This window comes from Salmo salar, chromosome 05 (genome assembly GCF_965601325.2).
Source record: "Salmo salar chromosome 05, fSalSal1, whole genome shotgun sequence".
NCBI classification, from domain to species: domain Eukaryota; kingdom Metazoa; phylum Chordata; class Actinopteri; order Salmoniformes; family Salmonidae; genus Salmo; species Salmo salar.
The window spans coordinates 43,755,640-43,774,354 of record NC_138295.1 but is presented as its reverse complement, the minus strand read 5'-3'; the positions used below and the strand labels follow the sequence as shown (position 1 = coordinate 43,774,354).

Here is an 18,715-nt window from a genome sequence, read left to right as displayed (position 1 = left end):
TTTCCCTTTCAATGCTGACTGAGCTGTTTGTTTGTGTGTTCCTCAGATGGACCATTGTGACGCTGTCGGCGGAAGCAAGAAGTTACGGTTGGAGAAAGACTCCTTGCTTCTTCCCCCATGCATCTCACCAATACACAACCACAAGAACATTAGCACAAAAGAGTAAGTGTTGGCGAACCACTCACAGCAGTTCTTACTTACACATCACTATGGTTACTGGATGAGAAAAGGAATGTGTAGAGCATTGTGTTATGTAAGTGTTTAGAGGGATGTACATAGTCATTATGGGTGTCCGCAGTGCAGTGGAGGAAAAAGTACCCAATTGTCATACTTGAGTAAAAGTGAAGATACCTTAAATAGAACATGACTCAAGTACAAGTGAAAGTCACCTGGTAAAATACTACTTAAGTCTAAATTATTTGGTTTTAAATATACTTAAGTAAAAGTAAACATATCAATAATTTCAAATTGCTTATATTAAGTAAAACAAACAGCACAATTGTCTTATTTTTGTATTATTTACAGATAGCCAGGGGCACACTCCAACACTCAGACATCATTTACAAATGAAGCATTTGTGTTTTGTGAGTCCACCAGATCAGAGGCTGTAGGGATGACCAGGGATGTTCTTTTGATAAGTGCGTGAATTGGACCATTTTCCTGTCCTGCTAAGAAGACACTTTTGGGTGTCAGGGAAAATGCATGGAGTGAAAAGTACATACATTTCTTTAGGAATGTAGTGAAGTAAAAGTAAAAGTAGTCAAAAATATAAAAAGTAAAATAAAGTACAGATACCCCCAAAAAAGACTTAAGTAGTACTTTAAAGTATTTTTTACTTAAGTACTTTACACCACTGCCACAGTGTAATTACAGGCTATTATATTTCCTACGTGTATGGTAGTACTGTATGTGTTGTGAAAGGCTACATCCTCAGTCAAGGTCCAACCAGTGTAGATCCTCCTCAGAGAGCAGGCTGGGACATACAGGAGAAGTGAGGTTGCTCCCCTACACATTTATCTTTAGCTATTGCTAGCTCTCTCTGCGGTGTCCTGTGTCCTACAGCATTAAGGTAACGTGACACTGACAAGAGAGCTAATGCTAATTTTAGATATTCAATTAGCGCTGCAGAGACCTACTGCTCGATGAAGGGACGCTGGTGACAAGGGTCAGAGGGTTGAGCAGAATGAGTCCGGAGGACGGAGTGTCCACTGAGCTTTACCACTAATCACTACACATATCTTTAATATGATTACCTGAGCTATGATATATGAGCTGGCACGGGTATCTAGTGCAGAAATGCTGAACCCTTTGGTCTGGGCTGAAATATGACCTGCCTAGTAGCCTTTAAATCAGCCAAATTTAGACAGCCTCAAAGCAAATCTTCACCCTTTTAATCAGATTGGCCTCAAAATGAGCAGAACCCCGGTCAGTCCATTTATGGCATTAATAAAAAGCATCTTTGCTCAGATTGGAGAGTAAAGATGCTTTTTATTAATGCCGTAAACGGACCGACCGGGATTCTGCTCATTTTCAGGCCCATAAAACAAGACAAAATGCTGCTGTTCAAAAATAACCTGAGGAACATAATCCTAATTAGGTTTTCTGACTGCGTTTTCCCTGTTAGTGCTTTAGGCGCTCTTGTGCTAGCTAAGCATTTTTTTCTCGTATATCAAATCCCCATGAGTTTAGGGAAAGGGAGGCGAAATAATCTATTGTTGCAAACAATGTGAGAAATATAGTAGCAGCGGGAGGCGAGGTTTCTCGCTACTACTGTACGTCCTTGGTGGTTTTTAAAGTCCTTATTGACTTTGAGGAAGGGAAAGTATTCAAGGCAACTTCTCCACCTGCCTCTTATCTGTTAACATAGAGAACACTATTGTTAACAGAAGCCCCATGTGGGCACACACAGCTATACCGAGAGAACCCACCTGGATACAGACTGCAGTCTGCTGTGTTCCCCTGTGAGGGGCCAGGCTCCTGGAGCAGGAGTGGATATTAGAAGGACTGTAAATCTAAGCAAAAGTGCTTTCTGTCATAACAAACTGCCTTTTCACTGCCTGATCAATCAATATTTTGACCCGTCAGTGCACTACAGGGCTATTTGTAGGCCTATTTCTGGGCTGCATCCTTAGAGGGTCAGAGGCACTGGGAAAAAAGTGAAACAGTTCTATGGTTTTATACCTTTTTTTTTTACCCAAAACCAAGTGAAAGTTATATGTTGAAGTTATATTAAATATCATTGATCTACTCATGTTCTGTTTTTATTGTAATTGAAGTCTCTAAAATGCGTTACCACCATAACCTTCTACGATAAAACCCAACTACTGATAGTGAAAGTACCGACTCTATGCCTTAGCGCTAATGCTGCGTTTGATTTAGTCTTATAATAAAAACAGAAATAATCTGCCATTCTAACAAACAGAATATTCTGTCTAAGGCCAGCTGTTTTCTTTGAACCCTGTACATAATGTCTGTACTTCCCAATTTTACAAATGCCTTAAACAGTCAAGCAATTTCTATATTATTTTCATCCATCTACCACTTTGATGACATAAGACATGAGATTTGCTGGTATTTCAAAGGCTGTGAGAACTTGCCGTCCCTCTCCAGTATTGTAGTGAATAACATGGCATAACAGCAACAGAGTGAGAGAGCAGGCCAAGCAATGTTCTTCCTTTATGTCCCTTTCGATAACACTTTATTTAAAGGGTGTCTACATACGGATGTTATAACACTTCATGAACCATTCATAACACTTCATAAACCATACATAAGCATTTCATAAATGTTCCTGTATGTGTCTTTGCTCAGCTCTCTGAGGAAACAGCCCAGGAAGAGAGAGGAGAAGCGAGAGCTGCTGCCTCCCCTGCTTTCTCCGCTCTCCGACGAACCCCCTATACGCCAGCGCAGGACCAGCGAGTGTTCCTCCTTCAGCCAGGAGGGCGGTGCTAGCAGCGCCACCAGCACCTTATTACTACCCACCCTCAGTTGCTCTCTGCCCCACTTCTCCTCATCATCCTCCTCTTCCTCACACAAGCACCGCAGCAAAGGAGAGAGCAAATCCTTCTCACGTTCCAAGACAAGCAGTGTAAGTAGGGGAAAGCTGATCATGATGAAACTAGCAAAAATGTATACTGTAGTTGTTCTTGGCCATTATTATACAGTATTGTCAAATATTATTTAAAACTGTCGTATTGCTATCATTAATTACTGAGCAATTTTGCGGTTTATTGTTTTTTTGGATGGTTTATTATTTTAAAGTATGATACTTTTGCATCCACTCTCGTTTGCTAATAAAATGTGTCTTCTATAATTTGTTGTGTAGAGAAGTTGGTAGATGAGGCTGTTGCTGCAGATTATTTCTTTGCTCCAGCAACTACCACTATTTCCTGTGTTTTTGCAAATCTAATGACCCTTTGGAGGGATTTCAAAACCACGTGCTGAATATGTTTAAAGCCAGGACAGAAAAAATACACGGTCACAACGTAGTAACAGCAGTCCAAATCACCAGGATGAATCATTACAGTATTATTAGACTTACTGCTGGATGCTAATTATCATATTAATTGGCCCTGCCATCTCACAGGAGGAAGATACCCATAGCAAGCCGTCTGGTAGTTTCCATGGCAACGGTCAGTCAGATTCTGACGTTTGGTCCAACCCGTCATCTCTGTCCATGGACCACATCGAGCCTAGAAGGCCCAAGCTAACGTTCAATAACACGTATGTATGAGTAACTAACTAACTTCTCCAAACACTCCAAAAACACAATTTTTTTCCCCCTGATGCACAGACAGATTTTAATGTCATGATGCATGTACTAATTTAAGTCTCAAACATGATTAAAATGTCACTGCATGTTGAAGCATTTGTGGGATGTGATTACAGAGTTAAGTTCCTCTATGTGTATAATTCAAAATGAAACATGAAACATTTAACATGTGGAGGACAACTACAACATGAACAACTGCAATCCAGGCAGTTGCAGCACTGTTAGACAAAGTGGCAAACACATTTTTCTGTCACTGATCAGTTTGTATTTCTAACATACTGTAAGACTAACCAAAGTCTCACTGTAATTGTTATCCACAGAGTTCACAACGCAGACTACTGCATGCAAGAAGCCAAGAAACTAAAGCACAAAGCAGATGCACTGGTAAGCTGCTGTTTTATTACAGTTTAAAACAGCACCTGAAAATGTATTAAAAACATTTAATTCAGCATTTACTTTGATAGAGATATATTACACAAACTAAATTGTTCTTCTTCCTTAGATTGTATTTTGTCTGAGCCAGGCAATAAACACACTCTGTTTTAGTCAGTCACATGACATCACAAATATGAATAGCAACCGAGACCAGTGTGATAATACCATTATCAAATACATGCCAACGTGCCATTAGCAAGCAGCAGCTCTTACTGAGCCTATTAGAGAATAAGTATTCCTGCTGAATAGCTCTTAATAACAGACAGACACTGGTCTTAGCTGAAGAATGCTAGTAGGTGTGCAGAGGATAGCGTAGAGCCCTTGTTGAGACCTGTAGTCTTTTCTAAGTGAGGCTGTGTGATCTATCACAAAAGGAGCTCTTACACACCTCTTCAATGTCCTCAAAGAGGGGCTTGGGCCTAGGCGACGGGCGTGATTTACCAACACACTCATATGGCCCTAATAATTGGATTCCAGCAATTATCTCCCCAGACATTGTCCTTTATCGAAAGTTACATCCACTTGGGCATAAATCTGATCTGCGAGGTAAAGCCAGCCATGAATACAAAGTGAAGGGAATTGATTGCCCTTGTTACATGACTGTAATCGTTGAGCTGTAATGAATCTTCCACCAGCCCGGTCGGTATGTGGTAAAAGGGGCTTACTTAAAATGGATAGAACCTGCTTGAGAGGTGCTTTCAGTGGAGAGTGGTGTGTAAATCTATTTTATTTTACACTCATGTGCATTTATGAGTCATATGCCTATTATTTGTTGTCTGCACTTTGGGTTTGTATTTTGGCTCCGTGGGCATATATATACTTTTTTCTCCAGAAAACAGAAAAATATCAAAAGAATGTTCCCCGAACATTAATGTGACATTGTTATTTTTCCTTCTGATTAAATCTGCTTATTATCTGTTTTCACAAGAGCTTTGAAGCTTTGGAAAATGATTCAAAATGAGGAGAATATTTTGTGGCCGTGTAGTGTTGTGAACTTAATGCTGATCTTATTCAATGGTTCCATTGTTTCTTCACAGATGGAGAAGTTTGGCAAAGCCATTAACTACGCTGATGGGGCGCTGTCGTTCATCGAGTGTGGCAACGCCATGGAGCGGGATCCGCTGGAGGCCAAGTCTCCATACACTATGTACTCTGAGACGGTTGAACTCATCAGGTCTGTGTCACCACCAATGTGCCCCTCCCTCCCATCCTGCTCAGGCCAGGTATCCCCACCTGCCCTCAGTGAAAATGAGCATCATTATGTCCAGCGCTAATCCAGTCTACCCCACAAGTCAAGGCAATTAGCAGCCCTCATTTTATTAATGGCAGGGAAAATGAAAATAGATGGACCTTGTAGCTCATCATTCTACCCAGGGATTCATGCATGGCTGATTGAAATCTTTTCTTCAAAAACTATTAGACACAGAAAATGACACAAGGCTGGTCGTTCTATGGAACGTCCCCTGGCTTTATGGATATTGAGTCATGCTCTTTTTTTGTTATTTGAATTGAAATGAATGAATTCTGAAAAGGAAGAATATTTGAATATGATCTATGTTTTTGTCTGTTCTGCTTTTAAAGGTATGCCATGAGGTTAAAGAACTTTACAAGTCACTCAGCAACTGTAGCCGAGAAGAAATTAGCTGTGTTGTGGTGAGTTTTCTTTTCGCTCTGCTGTGTCCAGATGTGAAACCTCTGTGTGTGTGTGTGTGTGTGTGTGTGTGTGTGTGTGTGTGTGTGTGTGTGTGTGTGTGTGTGTGTGTGTGTGTGTGTGTGTGTGTGTGTGTGTGTGTGTGTGTGTGTGGTGTGTGTGTGTGTGTGTGTGTGTGTGTGTGTGTGTCTGATGACTGAATGGTGGTTGAAGGAGACCAAACATTGCACTGATGGATGTGATGACGGACTACAAACTCTAGCCTGTGTGGGCATTTGGGTTGATTTCAGAAAATCCAGGCGGCTTCCAAACCCGTTAGATGCTCAATCCGCCGCTTCACTCAAACACAATTTAAATCTCCACTCAGCCATCACTCCCCGACAATCGGATGGATATTGAAGGGAGCTTTAAAACACTGCTAAAGCACTTAATCAGCTTAAAGTGGATCATTATTCTTGTATTTCATTAAGCTATTAAGGGATAATGAAAGATTTCCTGGCGGCAGGCAGCAGACTATAAACATATACAGTTCCCCACACTGCTACAGGGGAGATGAAGGGAAACTATATGCTGCCTGTCATATGGATTGTATAATCTTAGCAGAATGTTATGGTTAGAATGTTATGGTTAGAATGTTATGGTTAGACTCTCAGTCTTAGCAGTGTAGACAGTGATGAGCGTAGGAGTGAGATTCCCAGGTCATATTTCCTGTTAGTACACCGTTCAGACATCATTAGGGATTATTTTCAAATATTTGACACTGGCTGACATGATCCATCCATTTATAATCTGTTTTAGAGGGCAAAGTGTGTGTGCGTGCTTGTGTGCGTATGAGCGTGTGTGCGTATGAGCATGTGTGTGTGTGCGAGCGTGTACCTATTGTACATACTGATGTGGTTTAGAATCAGGGAAACAAGGAAGCAGTGTACTGCAGTGATGGCTTATTAATGCCTGAGTGTTAGTGTCATGTCATGGGGTGGTGCATATGTCCAAAGCATCTGGTGTCTGGCGAGCAGCACACTGTTGAAAGGTCAGCCCCCCCCCCCCCCCCCCATGGCACTGAGGCTGGATCTGCAGACCAAAGGTCCCTGGCAGGGAAGCTACTGGGATCTGATTACTAGGCTGCAGCCTCTGTTTTCTAGCCTTTATTTTCAAGCTATTAGAGAGATAGAGTTTGATGACAACAAGATAATTTAGTCATGCATCATGAATATGCAAAGTTAATTAGTTAGAAAACACTTTTTCCTTATTGTTATTATTTTATTATCTTCTTGTGTTGAATGCTTAATGTTCATAAGTAATACAAATATATGTAATGTTGTCAATGCTAGATACACGGTATAAGATCCAGTATTTCATGTTAATGTTATTATTTTCTTAACTCCATAGCAATCGCTGTTTATCCCTCCTGTACTTAAGAATGTTCAAATTGAAGAAGGACCATGCAGTAAAGTATTCCCGTTCACTAATGGAGTATTTCAAGGTAACTAACTCTAACTTCTAATTCTAACATCTATGAGTAGAAGAGGGACAGTAGAACACGTAAAGCCAATTAAGATTTCTAAATGTAATATATATTTGTGTTGAGTTGTGTATACTCATTAGTTCTGCATGTTGGTTATTAAAAGCCATACATTTTTTTCCAATTAGTGTTCAAATTAATTGTATCAATGATCTACATACATTGTTTGTGTTTAAGCCTGTTTTAATTAATTATGTTGCATATTATTCTAGAGGAGCTTTTTGAGTTGCATTAATACATTTTCTAAGCTATGCAATATGTTTTTATTGTAGAGCTGCAAAATATCATGTTCTCACAAACCTCTTCCATTCCAGAAAAGTTCCCAAGCACCTTCGCCATGGGGAGCCAATGGAAAGTGAGTAACATTTCACCTCAGTCATCTCATGTTGCATCACAATCCTTTCTTTATATGAGATCTTTCCCAGAACAGAACAATGTATATGCCTACTCCTGGCCAAGCAACAAGCTAATCCTCTCAGATGGTGACTGCTTTGTTCAGACAATGGCCACGACAGACAGAGCCTCTGTTACTGTGACTTCCAGCTTCTAGCATATCACACTGGTGGCATGAGATGAGCGCACTGCTTCACTGTTTTTCTGGATGCTCCATGGCAACTGAACCTAGCTGATCCACCCTGTGCGTTTGGGTTTGGGTTCGTAGCTTACCATGGTGCTACCGTGGGGCTCGTCAGTGTGTCTGGGAGTTGGCGGTGAGCCATCCTCTGTGTGACTGTGAGCTCCTTTAGCCTGTCTTTTCCAGGGCTGGGATCTAGCCCTCAGCCACAGCACTGACCGGCCCTGCTGTTCTGCTGTGAGATGAGCTGTCAGAAGCAATTAGCCTCAGATCCTACTGGCTCCTAGGACTCCTGCAGTCGCCTCCAGTTCACCATGGTCACATTAGCCACAAACTGGCCTTCTTAATCCGCTTGGGTTAGCTCCGCTACCTGCTGCAACTGTAATCAACATTAGATTCCACTATGCTCTGGCCTCCTTTCCCACAGTTTGTTTGTTCTGTCCTTGACAATCATGAATCTTTTTTCCCCTTATTTTCTTTTTTTTCCTCAAGGGTTTATTTATTTGAGGAAAAGACTCAACCTGCTAGAGAGGGAGCCGAGAGAGGCAAGCTGTTGACAGGGAACATAATTTAACTTCACGGGGCGAGCGCCTTTCAATTTAGTGCTGAATTACAGGACCTGGAGCCTGATTGTTTGGGTTTGGCACTAAAAGACTGATAAATATGTCCTCTGATTGATGGCTGAAGCAGGCTGACAGAAAATCAAGCTGTGATTGTCAAGCTGAGAAAAGCCCCAGTTTGCCGTTCATACAGTTCAAATCAGCATTAGTGATAAAGCCTGACGAAGAGTGGTTAAGCCTGACGAAATAACATGTATTGGCTAAATCTAAACCTACCCAGTTCAAATCTCCCTGATCAGTCTCCCTGGGTCAGAAAGCTAAGAAGGGAAAAACCTCTCAAAGGGGAAATGTCCTCATTGTGATCTCACGTTACTCCCTGTAGATATAATTCACGTTACTCCCTGTATATACAGTATGAGTATGTAATACCTGAGTTGATAGTGTCCTAAACAATACAAGCCAGTATGAGGAATAGTATTTGTGAAGCTGCCATAGATTATCAATGTCTCCACTATCTTTTTTCTTAGTTTCTGTAAGTAGCCATTTTAAGGATTTCAAAAAGCATGGGCCTTAAACTTAACCCTGGTGTCCATTGGTTGTACAGTACAGTATTATCTCTGTGGTGGTGCCCTGAACTTTCACCTCTAACCCCTGACCCCTGTATTGTCTCTCTGCCTTCCCAGGAGCACAGGCACCCCGTCGCCCCTGTCTCTGAGTCCCTCCCCAGTCAGTTCGGTGAGCAGCAGTACGGGCCCTGGCCTTGCGGGCTCCTGTCCCTCCGGTGCCTCCAGCAATGTGGCCATCCCCCAGCGCATCCATCATATGGCCGCTAGCCACGTCAACATCACCAACAACATCCTCCGCAGCTACGAGCACTGGGACACGGCAGAGAAGCTCGCCACAGAGAGCCAAGGTACTAGAGACTGGACACAACACAAAACAGCTTCTCTCTGTTCTAGAACAGGATGTTTGGATTGGAGCTGTAGTATTAGCAGCAATGGCAGATTGTGTATAGTAGTAGCATAAATTGTACTGTTGTAATTGTAGCGGATGTATCAGTAATAGTTTCATACAACAGTGACCTCACTTTTGATATGCTATCCTATATTTTTCTTAATTACATGCATCTCCATTCATGCTCAACCTTTTTTCATTGTACACAGTCATTATAAATGACTAATTATTCCTAACTGTTAGGAACCAAGGCCAGCCAGATCCTTTTATCACCCTCAGGATGGTCTCTTTATGTACTAATGTATTCTGCATTATTTTGTATTAGATGTGGAGAATAGATGAACCCTTTACATTTACTGTCATCAGTGAGTGAATGTAGAGAGAGAGAGACCACCAGAGATGTTGAGGACACCCCCCTCTGACTGTGTGCATGGAGGGTTTGACATGTCGTGTCTCTGTCATTTCCCATCCGTTATCTGAGCCTAGCTGATTAAAGCGACATGTTATGTGGTTGTGTGAGGCGAGAGCTCTCTCTCTCTCTCGCAGCCTCAGAAGTACCCCATTAGAAGTTGATCTGACCCTCTCCTCCTCTCTGTCGACACTCATAACGGGCTCAATTAGAGTCTGTTGGATGGTGTCTTTGGTGGAAATGAGACAGGAATTGGCAGTTATGACACCATAAAGCCTAGGTGGGCCTTTCAGCAAATTACTGATCACCAGAGCTGTTACTTTTAGGATTGAGCCATTCCAGGACTCAGTCACTCACTGTTTATTAAGGGGAAAGAGAGGAATGGACAACAGACTGCATAAATGTGAGCCTTCATTATGCTATTACACTTGTCAGTCTTTGTCTTACACACACACACACACACACACACACACACACACACACACACACACACACACACACACACACACACACACACACACACACACACACACACACACACCCTCACTCACTCTCACTTTCATTCACCCTCTTTCCCCTTCCTTTCCTTCTACAGAGTTCTTTCAGGAGCTGGACTCGACGATGGAACCGTTGAGCCAACACAGCAGCATGACAGAACTGGTGCGCTACATACGCCAAGGACTGCACTGGCTACGGATAGAGGCCCACATGTTATAGTGCTGCTGGAACTAGAACTGAACTGTCTGCCACTGTATGTCTGTCTGTCTGTCTGTCTCACACATCCATCACTACCTCTACCAGCCAGCATCCCCAGCAACCCCCAGTCTCCAGCCATCTGACTCCAGCCCCAAGGGCCCCCACCACACTCTGCCAGCCAGAAAGCCCCACTGACTGTCAACTCTCTGTGGTCAGAGGTCATCATGATGAGGTCATCATCAGCTCTACTGCACAGTCTGTCTCTCTGCTCCCTCAATACAAAGTTGACATTTCTGTTGGATGTGGAAAGAAAATAGTGAAATCCAAACCCCAAAGTGAATGGAAGGACAGTCCCGCCTAAGACCTGGGGATTGTCTCCAAAGCATGCCAATAGAAGAGAAGGATCTGTGTGGAGAAGTATGGTGGTTGTTTTGGTTGTTTTCTGCCAGACCGAGCCATGTGATTTCCCTGTTGTTGTTTTGATCACCACTAAGGCCCTCTCAGAACACCTGGAGCGTTGTTCACAGTTCACACCTCCATTCCAACAGGCAGATTTCTCATGAAGTTACAAGTGGTATCAACTCTTTTATTGTTTTGTTTTTGTCAATAGCTTGATGAACTGGCCAACAGAAGTAGGTTGGAAAAGTCTCTCTTTACTACAATCTGATAGTGGTGTTTATTTATGATCCATCAAACCTCAGTCTCACATCAGATAATAAATACAGCAACAGTTCGTCAATGTCTACCCATAAGTCCCAGTGGAACAACAAATAGTTTGAAATAATTCCATGACTTGTTGCACATTGGAAATGAACAACAAATCATCGAATTCAATCTGCCACGTCAAGCAATTTCTCTAATTGTGGGGGGATTTGCATAGTAATGTAGTCAACTACAGCAGATCTGATAACAACTGATATGGATCGTGTCTTTTAGCCCTAGAGGTTGGTGGTGTCTATGTGTTTTTTGTTGGGTCGATGTCATTTTTGTACCTACAGTAATAAGAGGCCGGATTTATTCCAAAGCAGCACTGATTTTCCATGGGTCTAAGGGAACGGGGAAGACATAAAGTGATGCACCACCTGAGACTGTGTTTAAATTAATATGAATCGTATAATCACTGTTACAGCACCACCACAAACAGTGTACGCCACAATGAGTCCAGTAACGCTACAGAGGACCTTTACATTGTCTTTTCGATGTCTACAATAACTGCTGTGTTGTATATCGCAACTCTTTTGATATTAAATGTTGGTTCAGTTGTGCATGTCCACAGAGAGGTGTAGAGTTTTAAAGCATAATCCATAGTAACACTTCTTACGTGTTATGTGCATAGTTGTACATTTGATCATCCTAGATTTAAACTTGGCTTGATGGACATACTGTATGCCATCTATATGAGATACAGGCAGTTTTCCTAAGGAGGAAGTTTGATGGTTGGTTTGTTGTTTGTTTTTATTTGGATGTGATGTGAGAGAATGAACTGAAGCGAAGTGTGTGTGTTGCACTGTGCAGAGATGATTTGGGGATGGATTCTCCTTTGCTGGGTGTCAATTCCAAATCTTTCTCTCTATAGCACAGTCCATACAGTGTGTTTCAGTAGACCATATCTCCATGGCTATGTGTGAAATATGATTTTCACTATGATAAAACAAAGTGCCTCCGTATCCGGTGAAAATTATTAAGAGTCTATATTGAAGAACAAGAATGAATCTAAATGATTTTTCCATACCATATTGGTATATTAGATTTTTTCATAAAACCACAATTTATTCATGTACTTTTTACTGGCAAGTATGATACCAAGTTTGGCTTTAAAATTGCAAATGTGTGACATGTATCAAATTTTTAACTCAGTTGATGTTTAGAGGATACTGAACAGGATATTCAGAAACGCTTGAACATGTAAATGCTTAATGTGACTTACTGTGATCACCTAGAATCAATAGATTAACACTCCAACACATTTACAGCAATAGCTGGATAATAGCGGTAATTGTGTTAATTATCTTGTTACTTAGAACAAGAGCAGAATCAAAAGACAAATGCACTTAATTCACGTTCAGTGTTTCTGGCATTTAGAACGATGTTTGGAGTTTTTATCACTTGATTTTAGGCCCAATTAAGTGTTTTGGAATGTCACAAGAAAAGACTGAACAAATTATTGATAAAACAAAAATAATTTGATGTTGATCCATTAACTGTCTTATTTAGATTTAATGTCATTCAGTGTTGTTTTATGGAACAGTGTTGTAGCCTACATTCTATTGTAACCTCAAAAACAGTGCTTATTCAATTCCAAATCTATTTTAAAGCTGTAGGATGCCACACCATATGGTAATAGCAATATCTACACCAGTCTTAATGTAACTAAATGAATTGAGAAATATGAAAGCGAACCTAACAACTTAAACTTTCTTTGTACTGTATCTGAAGTGCATTTTTCATTTTGCCTTTTGCAACAACTTGTGATAATAATCTCATAACTATCAGTCAATGTTGAGTTGAGGGAAAATGAAGCATGTGCATAATTTTTTATGCAAATGATCACATTTTCTCCTCCAGTCCAAATTAGCCAACTGTCTTTGCCCCTATGAGGGAAGCAGTTTGTACACTTCCAGTGGCTTTTCCCAGCTGTTCCTATTCACGCTAGAGACAGGCCATTCTGTCAGGGAAATCTGTGGCCCTTTGGCAGCTAGTCAACAGCACCAAGCAGCACTGGCACTCTGTTCTCTCTCTCTCTCTTTCCTCTCTCCTCTCTCTCTCTCTCTCACTCTCTCTCATCCATCATCTGATATAAACAACCAGCTCCATACTCAGCCCCAGTCTGGCACCGAAGAGGAGCAGCTAATGTTTTGCATTCATTCCACAATGAGGAAAGGCTGAATCAAATTGGCTTATGCCTACCAGGGAGAACAGAATCAGTTTTTGTTTTAAATCTACGGTTTATGTCTAAAACAAGGAAATCGTGAAACGTTGAATGAGGTGCCATCTGGACTGGCAGTGTTACAAGCCAATTTATGGTGTGACCTAGTCCTTTGTTTGGTAAAACCAGGTGATGATGATAACATATCAGGAAGGAATTACTACTCATTAAATGAGTCCCTAATTGGCTTGTTTTTATATTGCTGCTACAAATGTTGATATTTCCTAGATAGATTTATGAATACAGGAATTTTCATTTTAAAATGAATACTTCTAGAGAATTTTATTGAAAATAGCATACAAATCTTTGACGCATTGCAGAGTAAACAAAAATATGTAAACTATACTAGCTAGAGAGGTACAGTATGAAGTGCAGCTCACCTTCTGCGTCTTCTCAGTTTAAAGCCTGAACAGTATTTATTACAATCAGGCGCTACTTAAAAGCAGAATCAATAAGAGTTAGGCCCTCATGCAGTGTTAATGTTCAAAGGATGTTTTCCTAGGTTCACTGCGATTAGATCCAATGCAAACAAATCAGGCTCATCTAAGGCAGAGACAAGGAGGGATGTCAGCACAGTGGGAGTCAAAACCAACCATTTCTGCTATCAAACTCATTATTATTATTATTATTATACCTAGAAGAAATCTGACAGACTATCAACACAATATTATTGTGTTACAAATTGTTGTATATTTATCATGTTCTTAATCATAATTTCTTCTTTTTTTTAAACCTGCTTTTTTTCCTGGAGTGAGTGAGTACAACACCAAGCCTTATAGCTTGGCTGAAGTCTGTCATTTTGGTGTTTTTGTTATCTCTTGTTCAATTGTTCCACTACATTGAAAACAAGTATTGGGAACAATTATCTCCAATTAAAGGAAAATTCCACACAAAAACTATCTTTTGGTATTTGTTTCAATAGTACATTGTTGATATAGTCCCAAAAGGTTTTGCTTGTCAGCAATCAAGTTTTTTAAAGATATATAACTTTAAAAATACAGTTTTACAGCCGGTATAACACGCTTTGCATCACGTTTTTGGGTGGAGTTTTCCTTTAACATTGTCCCAGCTGGAAGCATTCTGATCGCTCTGCAAATGAAGCACTGTAAATAACACTTAGTTAACACAATGCACCGCACCATGTTAGTCAATTAACGACCGTATGACTCAATGTTGATTCATATTCAGTGATTATTGTGTCATATTTAATATGACTGATACAACTTGGACTGGGTTCTCATAACACATGAACATACCTATTAGCAGAATAATTTAGTGTAATTGGTTTGTAATCTAAATGGCTTGTGTCTGTGACAGCAAACCATTGCCAGTCACTTGGTGTCACTAACAATAGTGCATGTTGACCTTCGGTCATCAGAAGTGGTGGTTATGCAAATTGAAGTCAACAGTTGGTATATGTAGCTTCATTCAACTATATGTCAAACCCTTCATTCAGCTTGTTGGTGTCTTAAAGCAGTAGCAGACATGCGTTAGGGAAAATGAAGAACAGTTATCCATAGATCCCTTTGCTGTTTATATCTGTATAGAATGATGAGGTGCTTTATGGTTTATGTCCTCCGGTGTAAAGGATTGTACCATATGGAATATATATTACTTATTTTTGACTGCCCAAAGCTGACAAAAATGCATTGGAAATCCATTGCCTTGACATGAGTGTATTGCTGACCAGTGACATATTACCACCCCTTAACCTATGATCTTTTGGTAGTCTGTCCTGTGTGACCTTGGCGTTTCAGTCATTCCAATGTCACCTGGAGTGTCATTTCTCTGTAACCTCCTCCACTTCATTTTGCAAAGAGAGACAACAAGATTATATAAACTAATGTACAGTTTCAGTCAACAACAGAAAAAAGGCATTTACTTATCATGGCTGTGCTTCCTACTTGCTTAAATAGATGAACTACAATTTACAGCCATTTATTAACCAAATGGGATAGACATTTGAAGAAAAATCATGTGCTTTTGATACAATTGTATTTCTGAAAGTATTATTGAAATTCTGTAACGTTGTGATGTTGCAGATGGACAAATTTATTGTGAAAAGTAGAGCGATTTCCCAAAGATCAGTTCCCTATGTTCAAGCCTTAGAGATAAAACTGCTCAATTACTTTAACCAACATGTTTTTCAGATATGGAACAATCACTGTCAGTTCTGGCAACATTTCAGTCAGATCCATTTTAACTGTGAAATGCAGCATTGTTACATTAATATAAATCCTTCACAGTGTTCTAAAAGCAATTAATTTATAAAACAGTTAGCAATGTGGATATCCATAAATTAGCCCAATGACATACTGTTCCTCAAGGCTCAAGCTTTATATAATACTTAAATGCTACCTATTCCCTAAACGATGTACGATGTTGGTCAGACATCAGGGAAGAACAGGGTTACCATTCCAAGTAAATAGCCTTTTCTCTCACTGACGTTTTGTCGACAGTTTAAAGATGGACAATGTTGTATTTTCTCTCACTGACGTTTTGTCAACAGTTTAAAGATGGACAATGTTGTAAACAGAAAATTCAAAGACAGAAGTTGTCTTAGTTCAGGCATGCTGTAGTTTTTAGTTTGTTATTTTTTGTACAGAGCAGGGTAACTGTTATGCTATGGATTTATTAACGTATAGTTATAAGGATTCATTAAAAATGCGTTATGTATCAAAGAAACTTCCTGCCTGGTTAGCTTTGTATTTCAAATGTGTTGCACAAGTTCTGCCATTTTTTATTATTATTTTTGCCTATTGTATTTTATAATAAAATTGTTTTATGTAATGATCAAACATTTAAATGATAGTTATGTTGTTTTTAAATGTTTAATGTCTGAAAAAATGGAATAAAAATGGTATGAACCGGTGAAATTGTTCCTCTCCTGTTATTTCATTTCCAATCACTGTTCTGATTATACCATTATCAAGTATCTGATGAATTTAATTGGGGAATGCACATTACATCAGAGTTTCCTTGAGTAAAATCATGATTCGTTGGCATCTCGTTTTAATGATTGCATCCCTTCGTTTAATGACTTGTGAGAATACCATTAGTCTCCTTAGAATTGTAATATTACAATAAAAATGTAATAACCAGCTAGCTATGTATTTAGGATTTACCATTTATTCTCCAAACTAATGTCAGTATAGTAAATTATATATTTTAACAACAAACTTCATATAATCTGTTTTATAATCAAGGCCATAATTTCTGAGGGAAACACAGTCACCTGAGATGTGAGATAGTACAGCAACAGTCCTGTCACACCAGTCTACTGACTGCCATCACAACATTAACACAACATTAACTCTTTCTCTCCACAGTAAACGCCATCATCAGATTCCCACAACAGACACAAGGATTAGAGAAACAGGACAGGAATATGATTAGAGGAGAGGTGAACTTAACTCATACATTCACAGGGGGACATGAAATTGTATCTGTATCTCCCTGTATGATAAATCCCCTGTAATCAGCAGCATTACACTGGTTCTCATCTGAATTAGCCTGTGGTGGGAGTTACTGGTCCTCATTACAGTGCATTCTTTATGGAACTAATGGCTTCGTATTTATTCATTGCAGGAACAATTTGCATGCTCCAGCACACCTTATTAATTTAAGAGGATCCTGATGCATTGGAAGGCAGTGGCTTCTTTAAAGTGTTTAAAAAGGCCAAATGGAAGTATTTTTGTGTGGGGACAGGAATCCCACCTGCTAAATAATTTCCCAAATGAGGAGTCAAAAAGGCTTCTATTTACTGACTCTAAGCATTTAATGTGTCTGTGGCACCGAGCCAGCCTGCTGACAAGTAAGATTTATTGATTTAATTGCTTAAGGTAACCATGCAATAAAATCATCTCAAAGATACATTTCCATGCATTGCGCACCAGCAAGGTAATGTTTCAACTGCTACAGCTATATATCTGCAGGTTACCATTGCAAATTCATAAGTCAAAGCATCTCATTAATCTGGTGACAGATTTTTTTTCTCTGCGCGAAATTCAGGAGGAACTGGCTACATGTTAAATGACAGGTTGTATGTCTAAGTAGACTGCTTAATACAAATGCATGCCAAGCCAACTAAATAAGGGTCTGTTTTTCCAAGGAAAATGTATGGGCCATGCTACAGGCCACACACTACACTATAAGCACTGGCATTAATCCAAAGGAACCGTTTTTTTCTCTCCCACACATTGAAATTTGTACACTCAAACTAATAAGTACTGTATATTGCTCTTCCTCTTCAAAATGACCTTTTGGGTAACCCGTTTTCAAACAGAATATATTTTCTAGATACCTCCATGGATCGTAAACACAGATTGTGTGTTGATTAAAAGTGTTTAACAGATAACATTAAGGAAGATCCACTTACACTCACTGACAATATATTTTCAAAGTGGTCATTTAAAAATATTGCTTTCCTCAATCTCTTCATTTATTAAAATGCAGGGATGTGAGATTTCCTATTCACATTCATTTACAGCGCAGCAGTACTGACTTGAGTATGTTTAGCACTTAATTGAATGATTCTTGATTAAACTCCGTGCCTGGTGAGAACAGCACAGCACATCACATTGCACTGCTCAGTAATTGGCTTGCTTGTTAGATTCCACCTGCTTTAGATGCACAGACGGCTCCATTTCATTTATTACATCTTGGTTTCACATGCAGTTCATAGCCAGGCAATCAGTCTGATTGTTAAGGCATTCTCTATCCACGTGGCTTTGTCTTTGTCTGAAAGAGCTAGTTTGAACAGTATCTTTCCCAAAAGATCAAATTATATCAACAGTAGGCTTGCTTTGCCACTCATGTGGGAAGAGACTATGTCCATGTACGTAAATATGTGTATAAATCTAGGCAGTAAATCTCTCATCCCAACTCCACCATTCACCATAAAGCTCAAACTGTCATTCACCTGCTCAGTCATGTGAAATAAGTCATTAAAAAATTATGTAATCTTGATAGATGTGAAAGCATGACTCAGTGAGCATTTATCTGACAGATCCTGCTGAAAGGTTTTTTGATTAAACATTTCATTCACATTCTTTGGTTTTACATGCAGATCAGACTAAATAATCCTATTTTCTTCTTGCTTCTCCAAGACGTGGGTAATGACAATTTACCAAAATGATTCCTCCCCACTGGGCAAAAACTGGTTGAATCAACATTGTTTCCACGTCGTTTCAACAACAAAAATCTATCTGATGACG

General features: G+C 39.8%; 1 protein-coding gene across 2 annotated transcripts in view; it reads left to right on the top strand.

Annotated features, from left to right (window-relative positions):
* LOC106604958 (AF4/FMR2 family member 2) overlaps positions 1–16,375 on the top strand; it is a 179,281-nt gene extending 162,906 nt beyond the window's left edge. For both annotated transcript variants that reach the window (XM_014200135.3, XM_082975226.1), the window contains 10 exons: positions 47–162; positions 2,812–3,088; positions 3,587–3,723; positions 4,093–4,156; positions 5,245–5,381; positions 5,789–5,860; positions 7,248–7,341; positions 7,695–7,735; positions 9,198–9,427; positions 10,473–16,375. In XM_014200135.3, the coding sequence (XP_014055610.3) occupies positions 47–162; positions 2,812–3,088; positions 3,587–3,723; positions 4,093–4,156; positions 5,245–5,381; positions 5,789–5,860; positions 7,248–7,341; positions 7,695–7,735; positions 9,198–9,427; positions 10,473–10,594 (1,290 nt within the window). In that variant the 3' untranslated portion in view covers positions 10,595–16,375. The remainder of the gene's footprint in view (positions 1–46; positions 163–2,811; positions 3,089–3,586; positions 3,724–4,092; positions 4,157–5,244; positions 5,382–5,788; positions 5,861–7,247; positions 7,342–7,694; positions 7,736–9,197; positions 9,428–10,472) is intronic.
* The last annotated feature ends 2,340 nt before the right edge of the window (positions 16,376–18,715 follow it).